The sequence below is a fragment of the Sturnira hondurensis genome, unplaced genomic scaffold (assembly GCF_014824575.4).
Source record: "Sturnira hondurensis isolate 20B ecotype Veracruz unplaced genomic scaffold, ASM1482457v3 Scaffold0004136, whole genome shotgun sequence".
NCBI classification, from domain to species: Eukaryota; Metazoa; Chordata; class Mammalia; order Chiroptera; family Phyllostomidae; genus Sturnira; species Sturnira hondurensis.
The window spans coordinates 19,003,708-19,027,660 of NW_028076767.1; the positions used below are offsets into that span (position 1 = coordinate 19,003,708).

The 23,953-nt window shown below is 55.9% G+C and overlaps 2 protein-coding genes across 8 annotated transcripts in view; both read left to right on the top strand.

Moving 5' to 3' along the window:
- The first annotated feature begins 801 nt into the window (after positions 1-801).
- BPIFB2 (BPI fold containing family B member 2) lies at positions 802-16,837 on the top strand. Its single transcript, XM_037043861.1, has 16 exons — positions 802-895; positions 1,630-1,772; positions 3,957-4,050; positions 5,537-5,641; positions 6,343-6,489; positions 7,208-7,268; positions 8,605-8,665; positions 10,663-10,754; positions 10,993-11,178; positions 11,403-11,456; positions 12,017-12,187; positions 12,700-12,767; positions 12,900-12,945; positions 13,727-13,790; positions 14,168-14,244; positions 15,725-16,837. Exons 1-16 carry the CDS (start codon positions 864-866, stop codon positions 15,764-15,766), a joined length of 1,443 nt encoding a protein of 480 aa, XP_036899756.1. The 5' UTR covers positions 802-863; the 3' UTR covers positions 15,767-16,837.
- The window catches only part of BPIFB6 (BPI fold containing family B member 6), a 32,917-nt gene continuing 23,194 nt past the window's right edge, over positions 14,231-23,953 (top strand). For 3 of the 7 annotated variants that reach the window (XR_005066107.1, XM_037043862.1, XM_037043863.1), the window contains exons 1-2: positions 21,319-22,091; positions 23,339-23,438. Coding sequence is in view for 6 of the 7 variants with exons in the window: in XM_037043862.1 (XP_036899757.1) it covers positions 21,917-22,091; positions 23,339-23,438 (275 nt within the window). In the remaining variant the exon portion in view is untranslated. The other 4 variants (XM_037043864.1, XM_037043865.1, XM_037043866.1 and 1 more) reach the window with 4 other exon arrangements.

Sequence of the window (23,953 nt, forward strand, 5' to 3'; positions counted from 1 at the left end):
ATGTAACACCATAAACCCATGTGACAACATGACCTTTTTATGTATACACTCACACACACTTTCTTCTGATGCTGGCCTAACACACATGTACACATGACCAGGCACACACAACCACACACAAACACACACATGAAACCCTCACACACAAGCATACGTAAACCTTCTTCACATTTGCACAGTGCCTTGGGCCCCATATAACCCCAAGGTGGAGCCTGGGTCTTATAGTACAGAAGGAGAGAATGGGCTAAATCCGTTCTGAGTGGGCTTGGCATTTGGAGCGAGTTTGGGGTGTTAAGTAGGGGTGACTGGGTCATCCACACTCTGCTGTCTTTTGAGTTAGGGCTCAATGTCTGACTAGGATCAGGGCTCCGTCTGCGACAAGGGTCGGGGATCAGTGTGAGACCGGGATCAGGACCCAGACAGTCACTGGGGCTGGGGCTCAGGCAGCATCCTGTCCCTCCTAAAAGGGTCAACTTTCTCGGCCAGCAGGGAGGCGCCAGGCCTGAGAGGTAACTGCTGCCATCCCCCTGACTTTGGGCATTTCCTCCCGCCCGGGGCCTGGCCAGGCCCGGCTGGGGTGATGAGGGGTCCCTACTGGGAGCAGACCTCGTCCCGGAGAGCCCCAGAGCTGCCGACCCTAGGGTCTTGCAGCGGTTGGCAGTGGGGCCAGGCTACGTGGCAGCCCCACCGCTGCTGTGGGATGAGACACCTTGGCACAGGCCGTGTTTGCAGGGAAAACACTTTCAACCACAAGCAAACCTGTCCCTCCCCAAACATGTCCCTTCCCTGTAGGTCCTGCACACCGGGGCACTTTATAAAGCAGCCTTCATACCTGCCTGGGGTAGAGGAGGGCTTGGCTGGGGATGAGAGTCTGTCTGTCCCGGGACTGCCTGAGGTAGGACTCGGGGTGAGCTGGCATCCCTCCAAGGAAGAACCTCAACTTCTCTGTCTATTCAATGGGGACACTGCTTCCAGTCGCCTTCTGCGGAAGGGCTCATCCCTGGTCTGGCTGTGGGACCCTGGGGAGGGGCTGCCTTAGCAGGACTCTGCCCATCTGAGCAGTGGCCCCTCATTCCTGTGCAGCTCCTTCCCTCTGAGCTGGACACAGGTCTATCTGCCCACTTGGCTGGGCAGGGGCAGGAAGGGCTGGGGGTGGGGAAGAGGCCCACTTTCTGGACATTCCTTACCTGGTACAGGACAAGATGAGGACAGGAGCCACCCCAGGTCCTCCCCTGGCTAGGTTAGGACATCTGGACCCCAGAATGGGCTGTCACAGTGGGCTATACCCCTGGTATCAGGTGACATAGCCCTGAGCCTCAGGGTGGTGGGCCAGGGCTTCAGTCTCCCCGCTTGGGAGTCCCACCAGTCTCTTCTGGCTTGGGTCCTGCGCCGACCCCAGTTTGCTGTGTGGCCTTAGGTGAGGCCATGCCTTCTCTGTGCCTAGGGGCCCAGATCCCTCGAGGTTCCTGACAAAGCAGGCAGGGGAAGGCCATTCTTCCCACTGCAGAGATGCAAAGCTGTGTGGAGCCTGGGCTAGGGCTGGGATCCCGCTCAGGGCTTTCGGCCTCCAGGCTGGGCTGGGGTGGGAGAGATTCTGGACAAACTCCCTGATGCTTGTCCCCACCCCAGCCCACAGATTTGGGGGGCAGTGACCAGGACCACCATGGCTCAGGTGTGCAGGCTGGGCCTGCTGCTGGCGCTGCTCCTGCCTGCGGTGGGCGCCTCCAAACCAGGCGCCGTGGTCAGACTCAACAAGGAGGTGCTGAGCTACGGTGAGAGTCGCGTCACTGGGCTACTCCGCCTGTGTCTGTGTGCGAGCATGTGCGAGTGAGTCCATGTCTGCGTGTGTGGACAATCCTAAGTGTGCGTGTGCATCTATGAACTCAAAAGCCCTCTGAGGATCCACTCAGATCTTGTCTGTCACTGTGTCCCCTGCTCCCAAGAAGTTCCTGACACAGTGCTTGCTGCTCAACAAACTCTATTAAGTGAAGGCACAAGTGGGGGTGTATGCCGTGTCCAATGTGCACGTGTGCCCCCAGGGTGGGCACATGGGCCTAAGAGGGGGGGACATGGCCAGCTTGAGTGGAAACATTGCTTGTGTGTGTCTGTGTGTGGGTTTGACAATTCATGGTGATGTGCCCATACGTGTCCTTGAGTGTTGAGCAGGTGCCTGACCACTGGCATGTGTGCAAATGCCATGGTGCATGGATGTGTGTGTGCAGGTGTGGCTGCCCACCCTGGCTGTACATGTATGTTCATGGAGGGGTCTCTGCGCATGTGCAGGACAGCATCCTGGAGTTAGATCCCTGCCGGGGTCACCGTGGGAAGAACCACCCCTCACCGGCCCAGCCAAGGCCTTTGTCCTAGACTCTGCTCCATCCCCTGGGGAAGGAGCAGTAGGGAAAACTAGGCCCAGGGAGCGATGGAAACTGTGCCCCCAGCTGCCCCTAGGGTGGCTTTAGGGGTCTCAAAGCTGGGGTAGGGGTGAGAAATCAGAAGTCATTTCCCTCGAGGCCAGACCAAACTCAGGTTATAGTGAAGGACTCAGGTCAGAACACAGAAGGGACTTTCCATGGCCCATGAAGCAGTGAGGCAGTGGCTCAGGGAAGCAGCGGGGTGTCCTGGTGCGTGCACACACCTTTCGGGACCTCATATCTGGACAGACAGGCAGGCGGTGAAAGGGGTCAGTGATGCATGTTAGAGCGTGACTGGCACAAGAGACCAGGCACGGATGCCTGCAGGGAGGGACATGAGGCTGATGCCCCACTGGCCACCTTCTCTCCACCTGTCGCATGTGAGCCTCCTTTGTCCCAGACAGCCGTCCAGATGTACCTGGCTGTGTTTGTTCTCGACGGAAATCCGGCAGGAGGCCCGGGCCCCACATACCTCTTTCCAAGGCCAAGCTGGCTGGCTGGCTTCTTACCAGTGTCCTCTAATCTCTGTCCTGTGCGGGGAGCACTGTAGGTGAAGTCCAGGGGCCTGGGTGTGAGTCTCAGCTCAGCCACGGATGGACAGGCTGGGAAGAGGGACATCAGGAACATAGAGACCACTGCCTCTATGCTTGGGTCTGGGGAAACTGAGGCCCAGAGGAGCCCAGGGGCCCGCAGTGAGTCTGAGCGAAGTCTGGGCCTTTCGACTCCTCATGTGATGCTCTCTCAGCACCATCCCCTCTATTAATCCCACTCACATTTAGTCAGCACCTCCCCTGGCCCAGCGGCACAGATGTGTGAGGAAGTCCAGGGCCTTGGGAACCAGGTGCCTCGGCCCAGGTCAGACTTCTCCTTGCCAGGTGTCCTCACCTCTAGGTAACCTGGGCATCATACAGCACCCATGGCATTGAGCTGTGAGGAGCAGGGTCTGGCACAAAGGGGGTATTATAGAATGATAACCACTACTATCCCCCAAACGAATAGCAACAGGGAGAGTGAATGTTAATTGTGCACTGAGTGGTTACAAGGACCATCTGTAATGGGTACCATTATGATCACTGTGAATTTATAGGTGGGGAAACTGAGGCACAGAGCAGCCACACAGATAGTAGCAGAGCTGGGGGTTGCACCCAGAATCTGAGGGACTCCAGAGTCCTCAGCACACAACTCCCAGGCCTCCCCACTCCTGTTTGATTAGGGGTCCCTTTCTGCTTGGGGACTTGAGGGGGCCCCAGAGGAGGTGGGCTTCCCACCAGAGTCTTGGAAAAGGGCAAAGGATGTTGTTTCTGAGGACCAGGGTAGACAAGTAGGGATTGGAGAGATGGAGAGAGAGAGGGGAGGCATGGCTTGCAGGCCTGGTGTGAGAAGTGTACCCAAGGAGGGCTTGGCCCCCGGTGCCCGGTGACAAGCCTGCCCCTTCCGGTCTCTGCGGCCTCTCCACTCAGGATGGGGGACGGATGCTGGGTGGGGTGGTCTCCCTCGGTGGCTCCCGAGAACAGCCTAACCTCACCTTGTCTGGCCCTGCAGTGTCCAAAGTCGGGAAAGGCCCTCTCCAGCAGGCCCTGCAGGTCACTGTCCCATACTTCCTGGAACAGAGAGGAGAGGGGCTGCAGCCCACCAGGTGAGTGCTCCTGTCCTCCAGAGAAAGCCCTCCCATCACCAGGTGAGTGTTCCCACCGGCAGGTGGGTGCTCTCACCCCCGGGGAAAATGCTCCAGACCACCAGATGGGCACCCTGGTCTGTAGCAGAATGCGTCCTTCAACAGCTGGATGGGGCCTCTGTCACCAGGTTGGATACCCCCTCCCATTTGGCAAGTGGTCACAAGAGGACTAGGAGATGGGACCAAGGTGGAGAAATGGGGACTGGTGCCTCTGAATTGGTAGAATTCTGCCCCCAGGGGCCAAGACTGTGGCTTCTGGGTCCCCAGGGCTGGCAGGACTCTTGGCTACTTCCTCCGAAAGCTAGACGCTGGTTCTAGGGTGCAAGCGTGAGCCTGATTTCCCTCCATACCCCTCATGATGCACAGAAACTCAGAGGCAGACACAGGTAGGGGTGTCTCAGACTCAGTCCCCAGGGCCTGGGCCAGCTGACCCCATCCGCATGGGGACGCAGACTCGCCGTTGCAGGTGTCTGGATTCCCAAGAGAACTTACAGACTCTGTCAAGGTTTGAGTGATGACAACTAGGTATAAACCTGTAAAACCTGGGTGGGCACAAGCCCCAGCCTGCTCCCAGGCCCCCAGTGTGAGTTCCTGCGGCTGGGACACAGCTCACGGCCCAGCTGGTCACAGTGGAGAGCTGGGAATGACAGCAACCCCTGCAGCCGAGGGGTCCTGAGTGACCTGTGGCCTGGCCACAGGTGAGCAGCGTGCTGCTGGTTAGGGACAACTTGAGCATCCTCGTTTGTAGGTGTGGGGCACACCCAGGATCCTTAACGGTCAAGGGAAAAGAAACAGGTTCTAGGTCAGCCTGCGTCCTAAGGAGAGTCACTGAAGGATGTCACCCAAGTGCTAACAGTGAGAGCTTTTGAGGGTGGAGTTTTGATGTGACTTTTAAAATTTATGCCATCTGTAGTGTCTGAATCACACCCCCTATCCCTACTGTGCAGGGGAAAAAATGACTTTCATTTTTTCGGGGGAAAAAGCAAATGTAGGTTAGTTGGAAAGTCTTAGCAATGTGAACAACTTTGAAGGGAGTGAGTTTCCCATTGCTGGAGGGCTACAAGCCAAAGCTGTTCACTAGAATGGTATAGAGGGGATTTCTGCCTTCTGTGCCTCTCAAAGTTTTCCTTTCCCTGAATTCCCAGCTTTCCAGACCTCAGTCAGACACTAAAATCCCTCCAAGGCCTGGGGAATCATCTCACCCAATTCCTGTCCAGGGCTAGCTAGGGTGCTCTCTGCATCTTTCCCCTACACGGTGGTTGTCTATATAGGGTTTGCATGCCCCTGTGATGGAGAACTCACTACTTCTTCCTCATCCCGTATTTCCAACCATCAGAAAGTTGGTCTTTATTTATAATGTGGCCAGTGTGGCTGTGGCCCAGGGCACCCACCCCGAGGTGATTCTGCAGTTTAATGGGGAATCGTCACCTCCTTTCCTACCTGGCAGGGTCCAGATTCTGGATGTCCAGGTGCCTCGCCTTCACCTGTACTTCGTCGATGGTATGGGGATACGCTTGCTGGCAGCAGCCAACTTCACTGTCAAGGTCTTTCGGTGAGTAAATCTCCTGATTGCAGGGGGTGGGGCAGGACGATTTTCAGGGGTGATTAGAGACACTTCGTTTCCCCAGCCCTCAGTTTTCTCCTCTGCCAATGAGATGAATTTCTGTAGCAAGACTGTAGGGGTCACGGCAAATGGATTCATTGCTGTAATCAAAGTTACGTCCCTCTTTTCACAGCCCAAGGCGCATAGTAGGTACTCAATAAACACAGCTATTAGAATTATTTCTGTGCAACAGACACTTTATATTCATTTAGTTTTCAAACTATGAGCTGGGCCTTCAGAGGGATCTCTTATTTGAACACTGGGCACTTCATTTCACTGGTGCTTACTGCGGGCCTGGCTCCTGGCAGGGTGTTATCACCTGATCACCATGTGGAAAACTCAGCACAGCCCCATGAGGTCGGCACCACCAGTCTTATGCCCACTTTACAGAAGAGGAAACTGAGGCTCAGCATGGGGAGTGACTGGCCCAGGGCCTTGCAATGAGAGGGCATGGGGAGCTGGGGTCCACACCCAATGCTGTAACATCCGTGACCCTGAGTGGCGTTTGGGGGTCATCTCATGCTGAGTGGGGGTCCTGTCTGTGTTCACTGGGGGCGCAGACTGGGGCTGGGGGTTTGCGGGACCTCACACTGGTCCACATGGGCCTTGCTGGGTGGTGCTGCTGGGGCTCAGGCCTGGCATCTCTGTAGAGTCCCCGAGCCCCTGGAGTTGATCCTGCCCGTGGTACTGCTGGCCGATGCCCATGTGGCCCAGGGCTCCATCGGGACCCCCGTGGTCAGCATCTCTGCCTGCCTGTTACTCTTCGACAAAGCCATCGTGTTTGATGACACTCACAGGTAGGTGCCTGGGCTGTGGTCATTTCTTGAACTTCCTACTCAAGCCTTCGTCCAGTTGCTGCAATGGGCTTAGAGGCCCCTAGTATCACACCTGTTTTGTGATACTGAGTACACTGAGGCTCAGAGAGGGGGAGGGACTCGCCCCAAGGTCAATAGCAGTAAAACCACAGATGCTGTTCTCCTGACTCCCCTGGAGGCAAGCCAGTGAGCTTGGGCTGCAGTCTGGACGAGCACTGTAGCAAGGCTCCTAGGCGCCCACTGAGACACACCAACCTAGACCCATCTCTCACTGTTCAGAGAGGAAACCGAGGCCCGGGGCCAGGAAGGGACTTACAAAGGGTGTCACAGAGAACGGGGGCCCAAGGAGGAAGCAGCCCTGCCTCACTGGGCTCAGAGTGGACAGGGAGCCACCTGCTCATGGACATGCGTAGCCCAGCTTTTGCAACGCCCTCTCTGTCTCCTGCAAGCCTGGCCTCATTTTCACGTCTCAGCCTCTTCCAAACCCTGAGATCGGTGACCTCTTCTTTGAGGCTCAGTTTCCTCATCTCTGGGGACGATGGTGCCAGCACCGTGTCCAGCCCACATAGGGTGTGGAATGGGAACCACTGGTCCCTGGCTGAGGGCAGAGAGTCTCTTCCTGACTGTGGCTTTGCCGAAAGAGACAGGCCGGGAGGCGCTGACCCCGGACTCAGGAGCCCTTCCCGTGTCCCTCCCGCAGCACGCCCCCCGCGCTGCTGGTCCTGGTGCAGCAACACGTCAGAGCCGTCCTGCGCAACAAGGTAAAGGGCCGCCCGCCAGAGCTCTCGGGCAGGAGGAGGGCGCCGCTTTCCTCGCAGGCGTGGTGAAGGCGCGGGGATGGCAGGCACGGGGAGATGGGGATGGTTATGAATTTTTTATTTTTATTTTTGTTTCTTTTAGAAGAAGGCCCTTCATGGGGGCTCCTTCACTCTTCCCACAAGAGCGGGGAAGAGGCTGTGGTGATGGGCCAGGGCAGTGATGGGGAGGCCCAGAGAAGGGCAGGTTTGGGGCTGACAGGGGAGGGAGGCTTCGTCTCTCAAGCTAGCTCCAACTTCATGCTGGAGGGTGGGAGGGGGACAGTGCTTTCAGGGGCCACGTGGCTGTGAAAAGAACACAAAACCAGACTGGACAAGGGCATGGGCTCTGGAACCAGATGTGGCCTGGGTTTGAATCCTGGTTCCCCTTCTTCCCAGCTCTGAACCTTGGACAAATCACCTAACCAATTTCTGCCCATCCATCCCACCCCATTCCACATCTGCAGTGCAGAGAGATGGGCTGGTTGTGGGCTTGAGCGCATTAACAGCCACATGGAGGTTAGGACAGTTTGGGCAGTGTGAGTGACACTATTACTGTCATTGTTTTAGCTCTTGTCACTTGCTGCCTCTGGCTGACTTGGTGAGAGCTGGTGCCCCAGGTGCAAGGGGCCCCCTGCTGATGGGGAGCCTGTTCTCCAACTCTGCCTCTTCCAACCCCACCTCCTTTAAGGGGCAGTAATAGACACCAAACCAACCCACTGCATGCCATCCCCCCATCTTGCAGATGAGAAAACTGAGGTTCGAGGGTTGAAGGCGGCACAGCCTGACCCGGCCCTCTCTTCAGCCTTCTGGCCTTGCCTGGCCCGGCCTCACCAGCTCTGGCCTAGACCAGGCAATGACCACCCTGGCCTTGCAGTCTCTCTTCTGCCCCACCCTCTATCACAGTGACCCCACCTTAATACGCTTCTGTGGCCCCACTGTGCCCTGGAGAACGCTAGTCACCTGGACCTCACTTGCTGCCCGCTGCCCGCCTCCACTGTGGGGGGCACCCTCCCACCAGCTGGCCCTCTGATGCAGCAGGTTCCTGCCTCTGTTGCCCAGGCCCCGCTGTGGTGTCTTGCAGTCCTGCTCTTTCCTTGGTGCTCACGGTCCCCAGCTTCCCCTCCGACTCCCCAGTGCCCAGAGGAGGTGCCCGAAGATGCCCACTGGTGGTGGAGGAGGGTATTCCAAGTCCTGGTGTCCAGCTTGGGGGAGGCTTCCGTACAGGGACCCAAGATCCTCCCAGACTCACCCCTCCAGCCCTGAGCACTGCTCTAACCCAGGCTGCTTTGTCTTGTCGCAGGTGTGTCTGAGCGTCTCCAACCTTGTGCAAGACCTCAATGTCCACCTGGGAACTTTAATTGGTATGACTGGGCAGTCTAGGGGGAGGGGGAGGGGAGCTCTGAGCCCTTCTGAGAGCCCCAAGACCCTTCCAGATGCCCTCTTTGGATCCGCTTAGACCTCCGGGAGGTCAGCTGTAACATGACTGACTGCACAGCTATTGATGGAATCTGGGGAGCTTCCAATTCTAGAATGTCTGAGTGTCCGGTGCACATCTGCAGGCGTGTGGAGGGAGGTGCACGCAGTTTGCCATCGCCTCCTGCCCGGCCTGGAGATTCGGAGACCCCCCTTCCCCTGGTTTTGCTCCCACATCTCCCACATTCTTCGTGGGACTCTGCGCCCCCCTCCCTTTTCAAGGCTCAGGTGCTTACATTCCACATTCTCCTGGACCCCTCCCTGCGGGTCCCACAGGTCCCTCCCACTCAGCGTGTCCTCCACAGAAACTCAAGCTCTTCCGCCTCCAAGTGCCCTATCCCTGGTTGCCTCCTCAATGGCCACCACCATCCCAGGTCACAGCTCCCTCTCCTTTCCACCTTCCATCGGGCTTGTCCCACCTCTGGTTTCTCCGGGGGTTCTCATTATCCAGCGGGCGCTAGGAACATACTAGCAGAAGGCCCTGTCTTAGGCTAATCCCCCCAGAAACAGATCCTAGGATGAGGATTTGAGGGTAAGGGGCTCAGATGGGGGTGGGTGGCTTCAGGGGGCTCTGGTTGAGGAAGGGAGCAGTGAGAGAGGTGTGTTCAAGAGCAGGCACTGCTGTGGGTGCCTGAGGCTCGCCCCCCACCCTGAGGAGCCCTTGGACACTGAGTAGAACAAACGAAACATCCTCCCAAGGGGCAGAGGCTGGGCATATTTCCGCCCACTCCCATCAGCCATTGGCCTTCCCACCGCCCCACATACCTTCCACCACTGCTCCTGTCTGATTTTTTTCTTATTTATTTATTTATTTATTTATTTTTAAAAATGTATCTTTATTGTGGTTTTTAAAAAATTTTTAGATTATTTATTTATTTATTTTTAGAGGGGAAGGAGGGAGGGAGAGAAACATCAATGTATGGTTGCCTTTCGTTGCGTCCCCTGCTGGGAGTTGGCCTGCAGGGAACCAGCCTGCAACCCAGGCATGTGTCCTGACTGGGAATTGAACCGATTTTTTTCTTTTTTAAAAAAAATCGAATGGACTGAATGGACCCACAGACACCCCTCAGCTACCCAGAGGCTTTGGGGGAGGAGCTACGAGCTGTGCTTTCCCCACAGCGGGGCTGAGTGTTCACCTGCCAGCCCACCCAGCCTGGCCGTGTGCAGGGATGTGGTGCACCCTTTTCCGTCAGAATATTCTGAGCCTCGGGGGAACTCCTCCTACAGGGAATGGACTCTCAGCTGTGCCTCCCCAGAAGGCACTGCTGTGCCCCTGAACTGAACAGCCCAGGGGCTGGGGCTTTTGAGTTTCTGTAGGAAACAGTGTGATTAGGGGGGAGAGAGAGGGGTTTCAGAGCCAGCTGGACCAGGTGTACAATCCGAAGCACCCCTGAAGGCACCAAAGTTTGCGCGTGTGTGTTTGTGTGTGTAAAATGGGCTCCTAACCTCACAGGACTGTGGTGAGGATCGCATGAGACAGTGTAAGTCAGTTAAATGTCTGGGTCGTGGTACATGGGGACTCCCTGCTTTCTCTGTGGTTCCTCGTTGCCTTTAGCATTTTTCTGCAGCTCTATGCCAAGGGTGACCCTTCCCCTTCCTTCTAATTTGGGGTCTTTAGTCTTTCACCGATTGGGAAAGCAGAAGGCAAAACTGTTAGAATTGTGTCTACACTAAAGAGTCAACAGGCTGTAAGGGGTTGAATCTTGGGCATGCGCACTTTGCAACTTAGGTCTGCCTACTCAGGGGCCTTCTCCTACCTCCTTTGTTCCTTGGCCCCGGGCTGGCTCCCCTAGGCAGTCAGAACATTGAGTGTTCTGGGTAGGCAAGGCACTGGTGGATGAAGCTAACTATGCCCTCTTTTCTCCTCCATTCTGGTTTCATTGAGGCCTCAAACCTGTGGGTCCTGAGTCCCAGATTCGCTACTTCATGATCAATGCGCCTAACATCACTAAGAACTACATTTCCTTGGATATCAATGTAAGTGGGTCCTTGTCATCCCAGAGCTGGAGGCTGGTTGTCTCTGGAGTCCTCGTGTTCTGTGAGGTGCCTCGCAGAGCAGGGCAGTTGAGGGGAGACGGGCTGGAACAGCATTCCAGGCGTGAGGCTTGGACGTGTGCATCTCGGGGTGGGTGGCCTCTCGGCGCCCAAGTTCTGTGATGGAGCTGTCTCTCTACTGATGTCTGCTGCTTGTTTCCTCCTCCGCCCGCCCCCGTAGGCTGTTCTCTTCCTTCTGGGCAAGCCCATCCTCCTGCCCGTAAATGCCACCCCCTTTACACTGCCGGAGCAGGTGGGCACCAGAGGTGCCATGGTGACCGTGGGTCTCTCCCAGGACGTGTTTGACTCCGCCCTCCTGCTGCTGCAGAAAGCTGGTACCCTCAACCTGGACATCACAGGGCAGCTGGTGAGGGCCAGCCCTGCTGCCTGGGGCACGGGGGGCAGGCATGACCTGTGGCCCACCTGGGGAGACCCCCAGAAGCCAAACCATGGGTGGGTGGGGTGGCTGGAGATTTAGGGTCACAGGAGGGCTGTTGGAAGGGTTAAATGGGGGTTGCTGGGAGGCAAGGCTTGGTCTAGCTGGGGAGCTGCCACCCTAAAAGCTGTCATGGTGTGCGGGACCAATTTCAGAAGTCCAAGGACAACCTGCTGAACACCTCCGTGCTGGGCCAGGTCATCCCCGAGGTTGGTGACATTACTGGTCATTCCAGGGACTGAGACCCGGGATTGGGGTGGGGGCCTCTCTGGGCTATGGCATCTCTGCTGGATCATATCTAACCCAAGTGGGGTTTAGCATCTCCCCTTACATCGGCACGGCGCCCTCTCAGGCCGGGCCCCTCCTGCCCGGACGTCACACTGTTTTCTCCTCCACAGAGAAGTAACCCAAGCACTGTCCTCTGCTCATAGTGTTCCTTCTGTTTCCTCCCCCTTGTCCATCTTCAAGACCAAGCTCGGGACTTCCTCCTCCTAGGGGAGGACCAACCCCCTAGTCTAGTTTCAGGAGGCTCCTTGACCTTCCACGGCCCCTGAGCTACCCCCCCTCCTGGCACACACCACACAGGCTACGCCTGTCCTCAGGCCTATTTCCCATCAGACCGGCGTCCCCAAGGCCAGGGGTCTAGCGCGGTCCTACCTCTGTGGACTAGTCACGTGCAAGATGCACGTGATCAGCATCAGAGGAATGAGGAATGGAGAGCCCACCCAGCCTTTGCCCCCTGTGGCCTCTTCCCTCTCTGCTTCCCCAGGTGGCCCGCCAATTCCCTGAGCCCATGCCTGTGGTGCTCAAGGTGCGGCTAGGAGGCACACCTATGGTCACGATCCACACCAACAACGCCACGGTGCAGCTGAGTCCTTTCATTGAGGTCCTGGCTGCGGCCTCCAACTCGGCTTTCCACTCCCTTTTCTCCATCAACGTGGTGAGTGAGGTGGGCTGGGTGGGGCTGGCCAGGAGGGTGCGGACCCTCAGGGAGACCTCACTGCCTGCCCCAGGCTCCTCATTTGCTCTGCTCTGTCCACACTGATCTCCTCGTCATTCCTTCGATGTTCCAGGATATTTCTGCCTCACGACCTTTGCACGCGTCATACCCTGTGCCTAGGACACTCTTCCCCTGGCTCTTGGCATGGCTGGCTTTTTGAGACTCGGCTTAAATGTAGCGGCCTTCCTCAGGGAAGCCTTCTAGGACCACTCTGAGAAAGATGGTCTCTATCAGCAGGCTCTCTCCACACCACCACTCTGCCTTCATGGCACCCACTACTCTCTGAGAGAGAATAATAACTTGAGTTATTATTCACCACCCCCACTGGCGACCTGTGCCCCACAAATACCTGAATGAGTGGGGGATGGGTGGGAGTCAGGGATCACTGGTGGCCAGCTGTAAGGTTTCACATGGCCCTGTGCCCTTTCACCCTTCTGTCCCCACCCGTCCAGACAGTGAATCTTAGCCTCCAGCTCTCTGTGTCCAAGGCGAAGCTTCAGGGAACCTTGTCTGTTTTGGGGTAAGTGAGTTCTCAGTGTGTTCCTCTGTGCAATGGGCTCGAAAGCACCCATCACAGAGCTTTGGGTGCAGCAGTCATGACATGAGGGTGGTGGCGTTGACTCCCACTGCCAGCCCTCCTGCTCCCTTTCAGGGGCATCCAGCTCACCGTGGCCTCTTCCAATGTGGGTTCCATTGAGGTAAGTGTGGGGCTGGGGTCTCCAGAGACCCCCTCATCGGGTGGGCCAGGCCATGAGCCTGGGGAAGGGGTATGTGTGTGTGTGCTTGTGCATGCATGTGCCTGTATATGCCACCACAACCAGGCTCCCTGGTGGTCAGGCACCTGGGGCGCCTGGGGACAGTGCTCAGTTGTCGGCCCATCCGTCAACAATCAGCCTTTCCCATGATGTCTCTCTGCTGGTCAGCCGTTCAGTCAGCCTTGGCTCTTCAGGGGGGAATCAATCAGTTGGTCTGCCTGTTACTCTGTCTGGTGGTCAACAACCTGTCAGCCCAAGAATCACTGACACCATTGGTAAATTGGACAAGCCAGTGTCAGATGGTGTCGGCTGCTCCTTCAATCAGGTGACACAGCTGGGCCACCACGCTTCCCTTTATCCACTGGCCTGCAAGTCAATATGCCCCATCAGTCTTTCTATTGGTCAGCCCACCTGTCAGGCAGTGCCAGTAGGACAGCCAGCCTCCTGTTGGTCACACAGTGAGTGAGTGTCAGTCAGCCAGGTGCTCCCCTCTCAGCCCTCCCACAGGTGGGTGGTCCCTGGGTGCCTTATGCTCAGAAGGCTGACCTGACCCTGCAGGTAGCTGGTCTCTGCTTGAAACCAGGACAAGAGTGACCTGCCCTCCTCCCTCCCCCTGTTCCTGCGCTGTCCGTGTGTCTGTCTGTGTGTTCACGTGTGGCCTGCTTATCTGTCTTGCCCCACCCTTTGCTGGGTGGGCCCCATCCCCATGGCTCCGTGGCTGTAGACGTATAAAGTGCACGCACTCATAGACGCCGTGTTCGAGAAACCCCTGCTGGACCACCTCAATGGTAAGCCCTGCCCTCCCCCTGGTTTGGCCCTTTGGCCCCCTCCTGCCTCACACCTGCTCCAGGCTCTGTCCCAGCCCCCCCCCACCCCATCTCCGAGGTTCAGAGGGTAAGAGGGCGGCCTCAGGAGCCCAGCCTCCTGTGTGCATCTCTTGGCTTGAAGGATCAGCAGCTGTGTGACCTTAGCTAACTTGCTTTCCCTTTCTAAGCCTCCACATTCCCTTCTGCAAAGTGGGTATAATAATAATGGCTCCCACCTCTTGTGTATCTGTGGAACTCAGTGTTGCAATGCACATGAGGACTTTAGCGTAGACCGGGCTCCAGATGACGCTCCATCACTGCCTGCCAGCTGAATTTGGTTTCTCTTTCCCTGCCTGCAGCGCTCTTGGGCATAGGGGTTGCCCTTCCCAACGTCGTCAACCTAAACTATGTCACCCCTGAGGTCTTTGTCCAAGAGGTGAGAGCCTGTGGGTACGACTCCCCAACCCTTGGAGGGAAGCTGGGCTCTGCGATGTGGGTGTCACCTCTTCCTCCCTCCCTGCTAGTGCACACACTGGGACCTCGAGGTCAGCCAGTCCTGGGGGTGCCCCCCGCCCCTGCCAAGGCCACGCCACGAGATGGGGAATCCAGGATGTGAAGAGACCCTGGAGGGAGGGTTTCACCAGCAGCTTTAGTCCTTATCAAATATCACACCAGGCCACAGCCAGGGGCCTTCAATTGTCCCTTGATTCTGTGCCCTGGGTGGGCATAGCCCCTTGGTGTCTGGGGCCCTTCCGGGCTTTGCACACAAACCTCTGCAGGCTGGATGGGAGAAGGGGCTTCCCAGCCCTTCTAAAATACTTTCCCAGATCAGAAATTGTGGGCCCAGAGTGACACCGGTCACACGGCTGCCCAGGTGAGACCCCACAGCTGCTTTCTGTTTCATCTGGGACATAAAAGAATAATATTCTTCCGAATTTACTCAACAACGAGACATGCATAGGGCAGCAATCTTAGCCGAGGTCCCTCAAGTCCAGCGTCTGGGTATTATGGGCCTCCCTCCCTGAGTGAGAACCACTGATGTATTTCCAGGGAGCAGGTCCTTGTTGCTTAAGAGCTATGGTCCCACGGCACTTGGGTGATCCACCCCCCAAGAAGGAACAATAAGCACACGAAGCAGCCGGGGCTGTTACTGGGAATTTCCCCAAGACTCCTCCAAACAGCCTTGGGCAGTGGCGGGCCCGCAGATCCAGCCGGCTGCATCTGGAGTCCAAGGTCCCTACACCGGGGCTGTGTAACAGGACTTTCTGCCAGGATGGAACTCGGCGCTGTCCAGCACAGTAGCCACTGTCAGCCACTGGGCACATGTGGCTATCGGGTGCTTGAAATGGGGCCAGTGCAACTGAGGATCTGAATTTTTAATTTTATCTAGTTTTAATGTGATTAGCCACAGATGGCAAATGGCTACCATATTGGATGGTATGAGACCTCCACGTGGGTAGGGAGTTGGTCTGGCTTGTTGTCTGCTGGGTTCCCCATCACTTGTCACAGGGCTTGGCTCACACAGTGAAGGTGTGCTAAATAAATGAATGATGAGCAGGCCCCTGGGGTGTTTCTGCAGTGCCCTGTAGACAGTAGAAGACATACAGGGAGTGCCTGGCTCTGCTGAGGAGACTGGACTTGGAGGAGACACTCCGTGGTCTAGACTCACAGCCATAAAACTGAGATGATGCCAACCATGTACAGATGCGTCTTGTGCAGGCCCCATGCTGAGAACTCTGCCCGCGTGGTCTCACTGCATTCTCGTGGTAACATTTTTGAGGTGGGCCCAGAGAGGCAAAGGACTGTTGTCAAGATGCAGAGCAAGAGTGACAGAGCGTGAACTCAGAGCCTGGCTGAGAGTCTGACAGGTCCTCATGTGGCCTCTGACTTGGCCCATGGCTTTCTTTGCCTTTCAGGGTTATGTGGTGATATCCAGTGGACTCTGCTACCAGCACTGAGGCAGGACGACTGGGAAGGCGGAGAGTGGGCCAGCTCCCTGCTCTGGAGGCCCCTCTCATCTCAAGCCTCTTGGAAAACGGAGGCAAAGCCACACGTAGCCATCTCCAAAAAGCTGTATGGCCCAGGCGGGCTGTTTAATCTTTGCTGCATGCCTGGATTCCCCTCCTTCATGCCCCCCCAACCTGTCCCTTTAACCCTCCCCTCTTCCATCATCTATCCTCTCCTCCCTCCAACACCCCCTCATTGTGGGGTGCACATTGCCCCTTCAGGCTGTGCAGACCTGTGCCCTCTTGTATTAAATATCTTCTCTTGAGCTGCAACTTCCAGCCAAGCCCAGCGAACTCTTTGCATAGCTGATGCCAGTTCCCTAAATGCAGTTCCTGGGCCCTGTCTGTCTCTGGAGCCACCAAAACTGCCCGGGAGAGGAAGAAGATGTGACCCCACCTTTATAGTCCTCCTTGACCTCCTCGCCCAGGGGAGTTCATGTTTTGAAAGAGGACCGTGGAGAATAGCCCAGACAACCTGGAAGCACGACCGCCATAGTGGCCCTTTAGGCACCGTGCCCTACCTGATGGCATGCCCCATGCCTTTCCCCCGCCCCCCAGCGTCACATCTCACCTTGTTGCTAGGATCCCATAAGAGCCTTGTGAATCAGACAGACAGGATGTGGAGTCCCATTTCACAGATTCAGGGACGGAGGGATCCAGTGAGGAGAGAAACGCAGCCAGAGACTTAGAGCAGGATGGTGGCCAATCCCCAGGACTGTGACCGTGTTAGAATCCAGGCATAAGACGTCTGGTTTCCTCTTCCATTCACCAGCACCGCCTCCTGGGTTTTGTCCTTGAGTCATGAACCCCAGGTAACCTTCTCATGCTCTTCTCCATCCCTGGTTTACTTGTGAGCAACATTTTTGTTTGAAGGAGGCAAGATCCACCTCCTGAGCCGATGGCCTCACTGAACATGTCTAAGTCCCTTTTCCTCTGAAAGCTCTTCTAACTCAGTGGGCCACGCATGACAAGATGGCCTAGGGAAGGAAGACTGAGGGACACAATCACGAGCGACCTGCACCCCCACCCCCATAAGCTGATATTTTAGCTAAAGACACTTTGCCTTCCTGCCTACATATACAAAATTCATGTTTTGTTTATGTTTCCCCGGGGAGTAAAACGTGCCCAAATTTCTACCATCAGAGAGTGAAGTCTTCGGTACTGCGTGGTACTAACCTTTTCTTCTGTGTCGGCTCATCCCTAAAGTCTCAGTGTGACAAGCTGAGGGCTTGGAACCAGCACAGAGACTGGGTGGTGAGGAGGAGACGGGGGAGGGGCTGAGGGAGTGGCAAGGCCAGACTGTAAAGTCCAATCTCGTAATTTTGCTCAGGACAGCATGGCCTTTATTTGGTCACTTGTTAATTCATTAATCCCACTTTTACTCGGGTTTAATATAGGCTCAGTCCAAGGCTGAGATGGTTTGGAATATGGGAGACAAAAATTTTAAGGCACAGACCCAGCCCATAGAGGTATGACAGAGATCACGTGTCCAATATGTAAGGTCCATCCATTAAGGAGACAGTCCAGTGATCCAATCTTTCTTCCATCTATTCATCTACCCACCTATCAATCCACACACCCACACATCCATTTGTCCATCCATCCATCCATCCATCCATCCTGCCATTCACACATCCATCCATTCATCCAATCACTTTTCCCAACCACCTGGGTCTTTGTTTGTACCCATGATGCACTCTGTTCTACATGCTCTTTTAGGAGCACGGGGAAGAAATGCCCGAGTCAAGCTCTGTGTCCGGGAGGAAGCTGTGGTCTGTAGAAAGAGAGAACTAGCTCAGTCCTGAAGGGGACACAGAGTGTGGCAGTCTGTGTCCAGTCAGAAGTTAGAAACCACACAGTAACTTACACAGGGAACATCTAATATGAGGAACTATTACCTATGGGAAAAGAAGAACTAGAAAGAAGCTGCATGCTACTCTAAGGCAGAGGGAGAGTACCCAAGGAAGGAAAAGCTTGGAAGGGCTCTGACCTCACTGGAGAGAAAGGGTGTCATTCCACCTCCCGGATGGTGGAGAAGTCTGCTGCTTCAGCCGGGCTGGAGCTGGCCCAGGGCTGCTGAGACCTTCGGCCTGCATTTGCAAGCAGCATGGGGGGAGGGGAGAGAGGGAAGGTGGGGGGTCGTGCTTGCCATTTTAGTGTCTGTTCTGTGTGTGACCAGGCAGGGGCGCTTACGGAGGTGGTCAGGCACTGTATGGGCAAGAGGCCTTCAGGGTAGGTGGACGAGGGGTGGGGCTGGGATGGGCCCTCCGGTTTCCGTCTGGAAAGGGCTGTGTGTGGAAAGGCTGTCTGTCCCCAGGCCACGGCTGCCAGGTTACAGAGGGATCTCGTTCTGGGCTCCCAGGAAAAGCTCTGTTTCCTTAAAATAATTTTATTTTTGTTTATATCTGGCCATTGGAACTTGGTTGGGACCACTTTACTTTGAATTTAGGGTAGCAGGGAATGACATGACTGTCCTTTTCCTGCCCAGCATTACTATTGCTATTCTGCCCACTCACCATGAAGAGCACAAGGCAGCAGCTTAGGGAGGTTCAGGGGCTGGGGCCCAGACCCTTGAACCCATGCAAAGAGGTTTCTTCAGCCTCCCCCACCCCATGTCCTTCCCACTCTCCTTCACCCCCCAATGCCCAGGATGGCTCTGGGAGGAGGCAGGGAGGGGCCAGGTGCCCAGAGGCACACTAGGATGGATTTGCGTGCAGGAGGGGGTGAGGCCTGCCCGCCCCTCAGTCACTGGGGGCGGACCTGCGGGGATAAAGCGATGCTATCTGTGGACTGGATTCTCCAGCTCAGGGCCCAGATCAGGATGGAGACTGGCCTGGGCCAACCTGGGTTCTCTTACCTTGTCCCATCGCTGGTTTCAGCCCCCCTGATGTGAGGCAGGGCCCTGCCCACCCCCCACCTTGATGGCCCCATATGCAAGGTGGGCATGTAGCTTCCTCAGCCTATCAGATGTGTGGGTTCCCTGTGGGGTGGGTGAGGACAACCTCAGACACCCTGTAGCCCTTTCTCAAGCCCTCCCCAGCCAGGCCTCCCAAGGGCCTCATGGAGAGCAGAGCCGAGGCTGGGTACCCCAAGACCTTCTAGCTTCAGCTCTGAGGTCAGGTTGCTGTGTGGCCACTCAGCCTCCATTGCCCTTCAGCTCTGGTTATAGAGAGAAGCCCCACCCCCCTGGAGTTTATCATCTCCTGGCATCTCCTCCAGGAGCTACCCCACTAGGCAATTAGCTCCTTGTGCCCCTTGTGAGTCTCAGAGGGGGCACAAGTCCTGATGGTCCAGCCAACATCTCCCAGGCCTTTGCCCTGGGCAGCCCCCTCCCGAAACACCTTTGCCTGCCTTGCAGAGCTGGCTCTGCTCACCCTCAGACATCAGCTCCAACACCCCCTGCTCTGGCAGTCTTGGGCTCTGACCACAGTCCTGTTCTTCCCTCCCTGCTCCCCCGGTTCCATGGCTTCAACCACTTTTATCTCACGGGGAATGACCTGGCTTTGTGGCTGTTGACTTGCAGTGTTCATCTCCCTGCATAGTGCCAGGAGCCCCCTGAGGACAAGAACTCAGCTGCTTGTTCATTGAGGCATCCCCACAGCCCTGCACAGGCCTGGCACAGAGTAGGTGCTCAATAGGTATTTGTGGAAGGGACAGAAGAATGCCCACTGTGTGCCCAGTCTTGTGGGAGGCACTGGGTCTAGGCAAGGGGGCAACGTGAGCCCTCGTGCCTGCTCTGGTGACCACTTCCATCCCCACCTTTACCCTCCTCCCAAATTCCCAGCCTCCTTTGTCCTCTGTGCTATTTACGTTGGAACAGACCAAAGTGTCACGTGAGCATCGGGGCTCCTGTTCTTTAGGCCTCTAGATAACTATCTGGGCCTTATTAAAGCTTTAATTATCCAAGCAGCTAATCAGGTGCCCAAATATAAGGGCTTCCTCATCCTCAGGGTTCAGAGGCAGGCTCAGTCATCTGCAGGACGTCCCCAGGCTCAGCAAGGTAAGGACAGGCGCACCTGTGGAACTCCCCCGAGTGTGTCTTATCCAGGCCTGGCGACTTACAGATGAGAACACTGAGGCCCGGGGATGGGAAGGGACTCGCCTGAGATCACACAGCAAGTGAGCAGGCTCAGGGCTTAGTTCTCTGTCCTGACTGGAAGTCACTGGACATTGCAGCCTGCAGGTGCTGTAGGACTTCGGAAAGATCCAGGAGGCAGCAGGTCTGAGGGGCGGCCCTGAGCTCCATCTAAGGCCCAGGCCCTGCTTTGCAGGAGCTCAGAGCTGAGCTGGGACAATGGGGCAGCAATGCGGGGATGAAGCGGACGGTTGGTGCATCTAAGAACAATTGCCAGGCGGAGAAAGGGAAGAACTCCACGTGGAGGAAAGCTCATGAGCGAAGAATGTGGGTGGGAGTGGCAGGAAGCACTCACCGGGGGCAGGGTGGACTGAGATCTTTGAGGACGGGGCAGTTGGGGGTTGAGGGGAGGCTTCCTGGTGGGGAGGCAAAGACTGAAGATAGGTCTTGAGGCATAAGCAAATTATGGAGGGTGCAGGGAGGGCAATTTAAGAGGGAGGGGCGGCTTAGGCAAAAGCACAAGGACAGAAACAAAACCCTGACACTGACTGTCCCAGACATTATCCCCCGCTACTTAGTATTTTAGGAGGGCAAAAAAATCCTGCCCAGAATGGCTTTAACACCTGGCGTCAGTTCTGGCCTGGAACTGGGGGTGTGGAGTGGTGCTCAGTCTCGGGGTTCAGTCTCCCCACCTGAAGATATATCCGGGGCTGGAGGAGACCTTCACCAGGCCCCTCCCAGCTCTGTCACCTTGGCACTGAACTTCACAGTCCCTCCAGGTTCGATTTTCAAAGAGATTTGACACTGAGCGTGCATATGCCTGGCACCTTTCCGTGGCACACGTTTGTGTTCACAGGGGTTGAGGAAACACCAAGATTGCTTATTTTCAACCCAGGTAGATATTTAAATGTTGAATGAAATGAGAAAGAAACTTATTCTTTCATTTAACAAATATTGATTATAGGATTGAATGGTCTGCCCTGGCTTTATAAATGCTCACCTCCCACCCCCATCACTCACTCTCTCTCTCTCTCTCTCTCTCTCTCTCTCTCTCTCTCTCTCACACGCACACACACGCAATTCTATCATGTCTCTTTAAGATTCAGGAGGAGCAGGACCATTTGCCATATCTACCTTTTAGCCTGGTCTGCCTGTTGCACAGTAGGCACTCGATAAATGTGAGTTGAATGCATGAATGAGTAAACGAGTGAATGAATGAATGGGCTCAAAGTAGGTGCCCATCTCTGTTTGCGGATCAGTGGAGCCCTCAGTGGCCTGAGCCTGCTGTCAGCAGGAGCCCAGCTGGAACGCCTCCTGTGTGGGTGACACAGGCCAGGCCCTGTGGCCCCTCCTTGTTCTTTTCAGCCGCAGCTTGAGCCTGAGATAAACACGTGGCCTCTGGTTGGGACAAACGGAGGTCCTGGTAAGTTGGAGGAAGGGACTTCTGGAGGGTCGGGTGGAATGAGAACTTGGAAGAGTCTGGATTGGGAGGTCCTTACTCAGTTCTCTATTCACTGGGTATGAGACTTCGGGTATGTGCCTCAGTTTCCCTCTTGGTGAAGAGCGTTTTCAAGAGGCCTTAAGAGGTTAGGAGCTGAGATTTCTGGAAGTGAGACTGACCTGAAAGAAATGGGGGATGCCATTGGTTGCAGTGTCAAGGTGGGGGAGAGGGGGTTCCCTCATTCCCACACTACAGTAGGAGTTTCCTGAGTCAGGACCAGGTTGGAATCCCCTCTGTGGCCCCCACACTGCCTGGAATTGAGCTGCACTTGAACTCATGAAAAACTGCAGCTGAACCTCACACCGACTGTGTAGTGCAGACTGGTCAGAATGTATCGTGCCCACAGATGAGGAAACTGAGGTTTAGAGAAGGAAGCGCCCTGATGGGTGTGACTCCAGAGCTCCTGTCTTTGATCTGGACACTCTTTGACCCCTCCGGAAGGCAGTAATGAGGTTTGCTTAGCCAGCTGGATTCCAAAGGCTCCTGGACCCTGGAGATCACCAGGGGGCCTGGTCTGCTCTGGAGCATGGGAGGTCTCCAGGGGAAGCGGGGCCTGGAGGGCTGCACCCAATCCAGGCGCCCCTGTGGCACAGGTGGAGCCATGCTGCGGGTCCTGTGTCTGGCACTCTGCGGACTACTGACCCACACACGAGCGGAGCCTGGGGCACTGCTGCGGCTGGGCATGGACATCATGAACCACGGTGAGCTAGGCCCAGGGTTGGGGGGTTTGGGGGGTATGAGGGGCTGGCGGGTGGGATAGGGCATGGGTGGTAGGCAGTGACTGTTGGTGTTTGCATGGCCTTGAGCATCCTGGGATCCTCATAACACACTTAGAAGCAAAATAGGGTGACACACCCCAGGTCTCTTCACAAGTTGGGGGCACAGCTGGAAATCCTGCTTCCCTGGAGCCTCTCCTAGGCTCCGAAGGCAGCAGGTGGTGCCCACAAGTGGACTGGAGGAGTGACAGACAGAGCAAATCGCAGGTCACCCAATAATTTGCTGTGTGACCTCAGGTAATGGACTTACCCTGTGTTGCTGTTTGCATACCTGTAAATGCGAAGAAGTGGCCAGTCTTTGCCTGGAAGAATCAAAGAAAATATGAGATTAAAATCGCCTGGGGGAACTAGAGTGGAAATTTATTTTCCACCTTTGAGCTCTGTGACTTCCAGAGAAATGAAGTCCTATCCAGATGTAAAGTGCTAATGACAGTCCAACCAGCTCCGTAATCGCCTTCTCTCTGGGAATTAGCCTGCAACCATCATGGAGGTGTTTCGGGCAGTGTTATTTGGGGTTGGGGACTCTAGGTGTGGGGAACCAGAATGCCTTGGCTTCAGGCACAGAATCTGCATTTTCACACCATCCCAGATGAGTTCGCTAATCATACAGCTGTGAGAGTGGCCGAGGGGGTCCTCCATAATGTGCCTCCTGTGAACTGCTCCAGGCTCTCTATCATGTCCCTCCCCCACCCCCCTGCCATGCTGCATTTCTCACTCCTTCCTCGCCATGCACCCTCCTCCCTGACCTTGGCACTTGCTGTACCCTCTGCCTGGAGTAGCACCCCTTATCCCTTTGCTCCCTGGTGAAAGTCCCTATTCCTCTCTTAAGGACCAACTGACATGTCACCTCCTCCCAGAAGCCTTCACCATCTACTTTTTTTCCCAGCCCAAACCTTCACATGGTTCTTCCAGCTGTCTGGATTTGTTATGGCTTTTATCACTCATTACGGACATTGCTGATGACTCGTCTCCCCCTTGAGGCTGGAGGAGGGCTGGGCATGACTCAACTCTGGGTCCCTGGATCAAAAGGGAGGGGCACAGTGACTACGTACGTAGCACAGAGTGGCACCATGTGTAAGTGACCTGGGCCTGGGAGGCCAGAGAAATTGGCCCAGGGCAGGGAAGCAGCGAAGAGCCTAGCCGAGTGTCTCTCTGACCCTGCCCCCTTCCAGAGGTCCAGAGTGCCATGAACGAGAGTCATATCCTGGAGAAGATGGCGGCCGAGGCGGGCAAGAAGCGTCCAGGGGCAAAACCCATCAAGGGCATCACTGAGTAAGCAGAAGGGCTTTGTGTGTGTGTGTGTGTGTGTGTGGGGGGGGGGGTGATGGCTAGGGCAGAGGATGTGAGGAGTGCCATGCCAGGACCTGAGAAGGCAGATGGGACAGCAAATGCAGGGTGTGGGACCTCTTCCCTGCCTTGTTGCCAGCTTGCTCTGAGGCCCTGGGAAGGTCACCGCTCCTGCCTGGGCCCCAGTCTGCACAGTCATCCTTTGAGGACAATTCCTGGCCTGTTGTGAGCAGGGTCATTGGGAGGAAGTGAGGTTGAAAGTCACACTCCAACTTATTGCAAGTGCCATTTGGGGTTGATTGGTAGGGGCTGCCTGGAATGACGTCCTGGGGAGGCACTCTCTGGACTGAGCAGGAAATAGGACTGCACTCAATTAGCAATGTCTGCCAAGAGCTCAGGATAGGCAGGTACCCTCTGTTATCCTGGACTCAGACTGGAGGTTTTCAACCAGGGGTAATCTTCCCTCCAAGGGCATTTGGTAATGTCTGGAGACGTTTTTG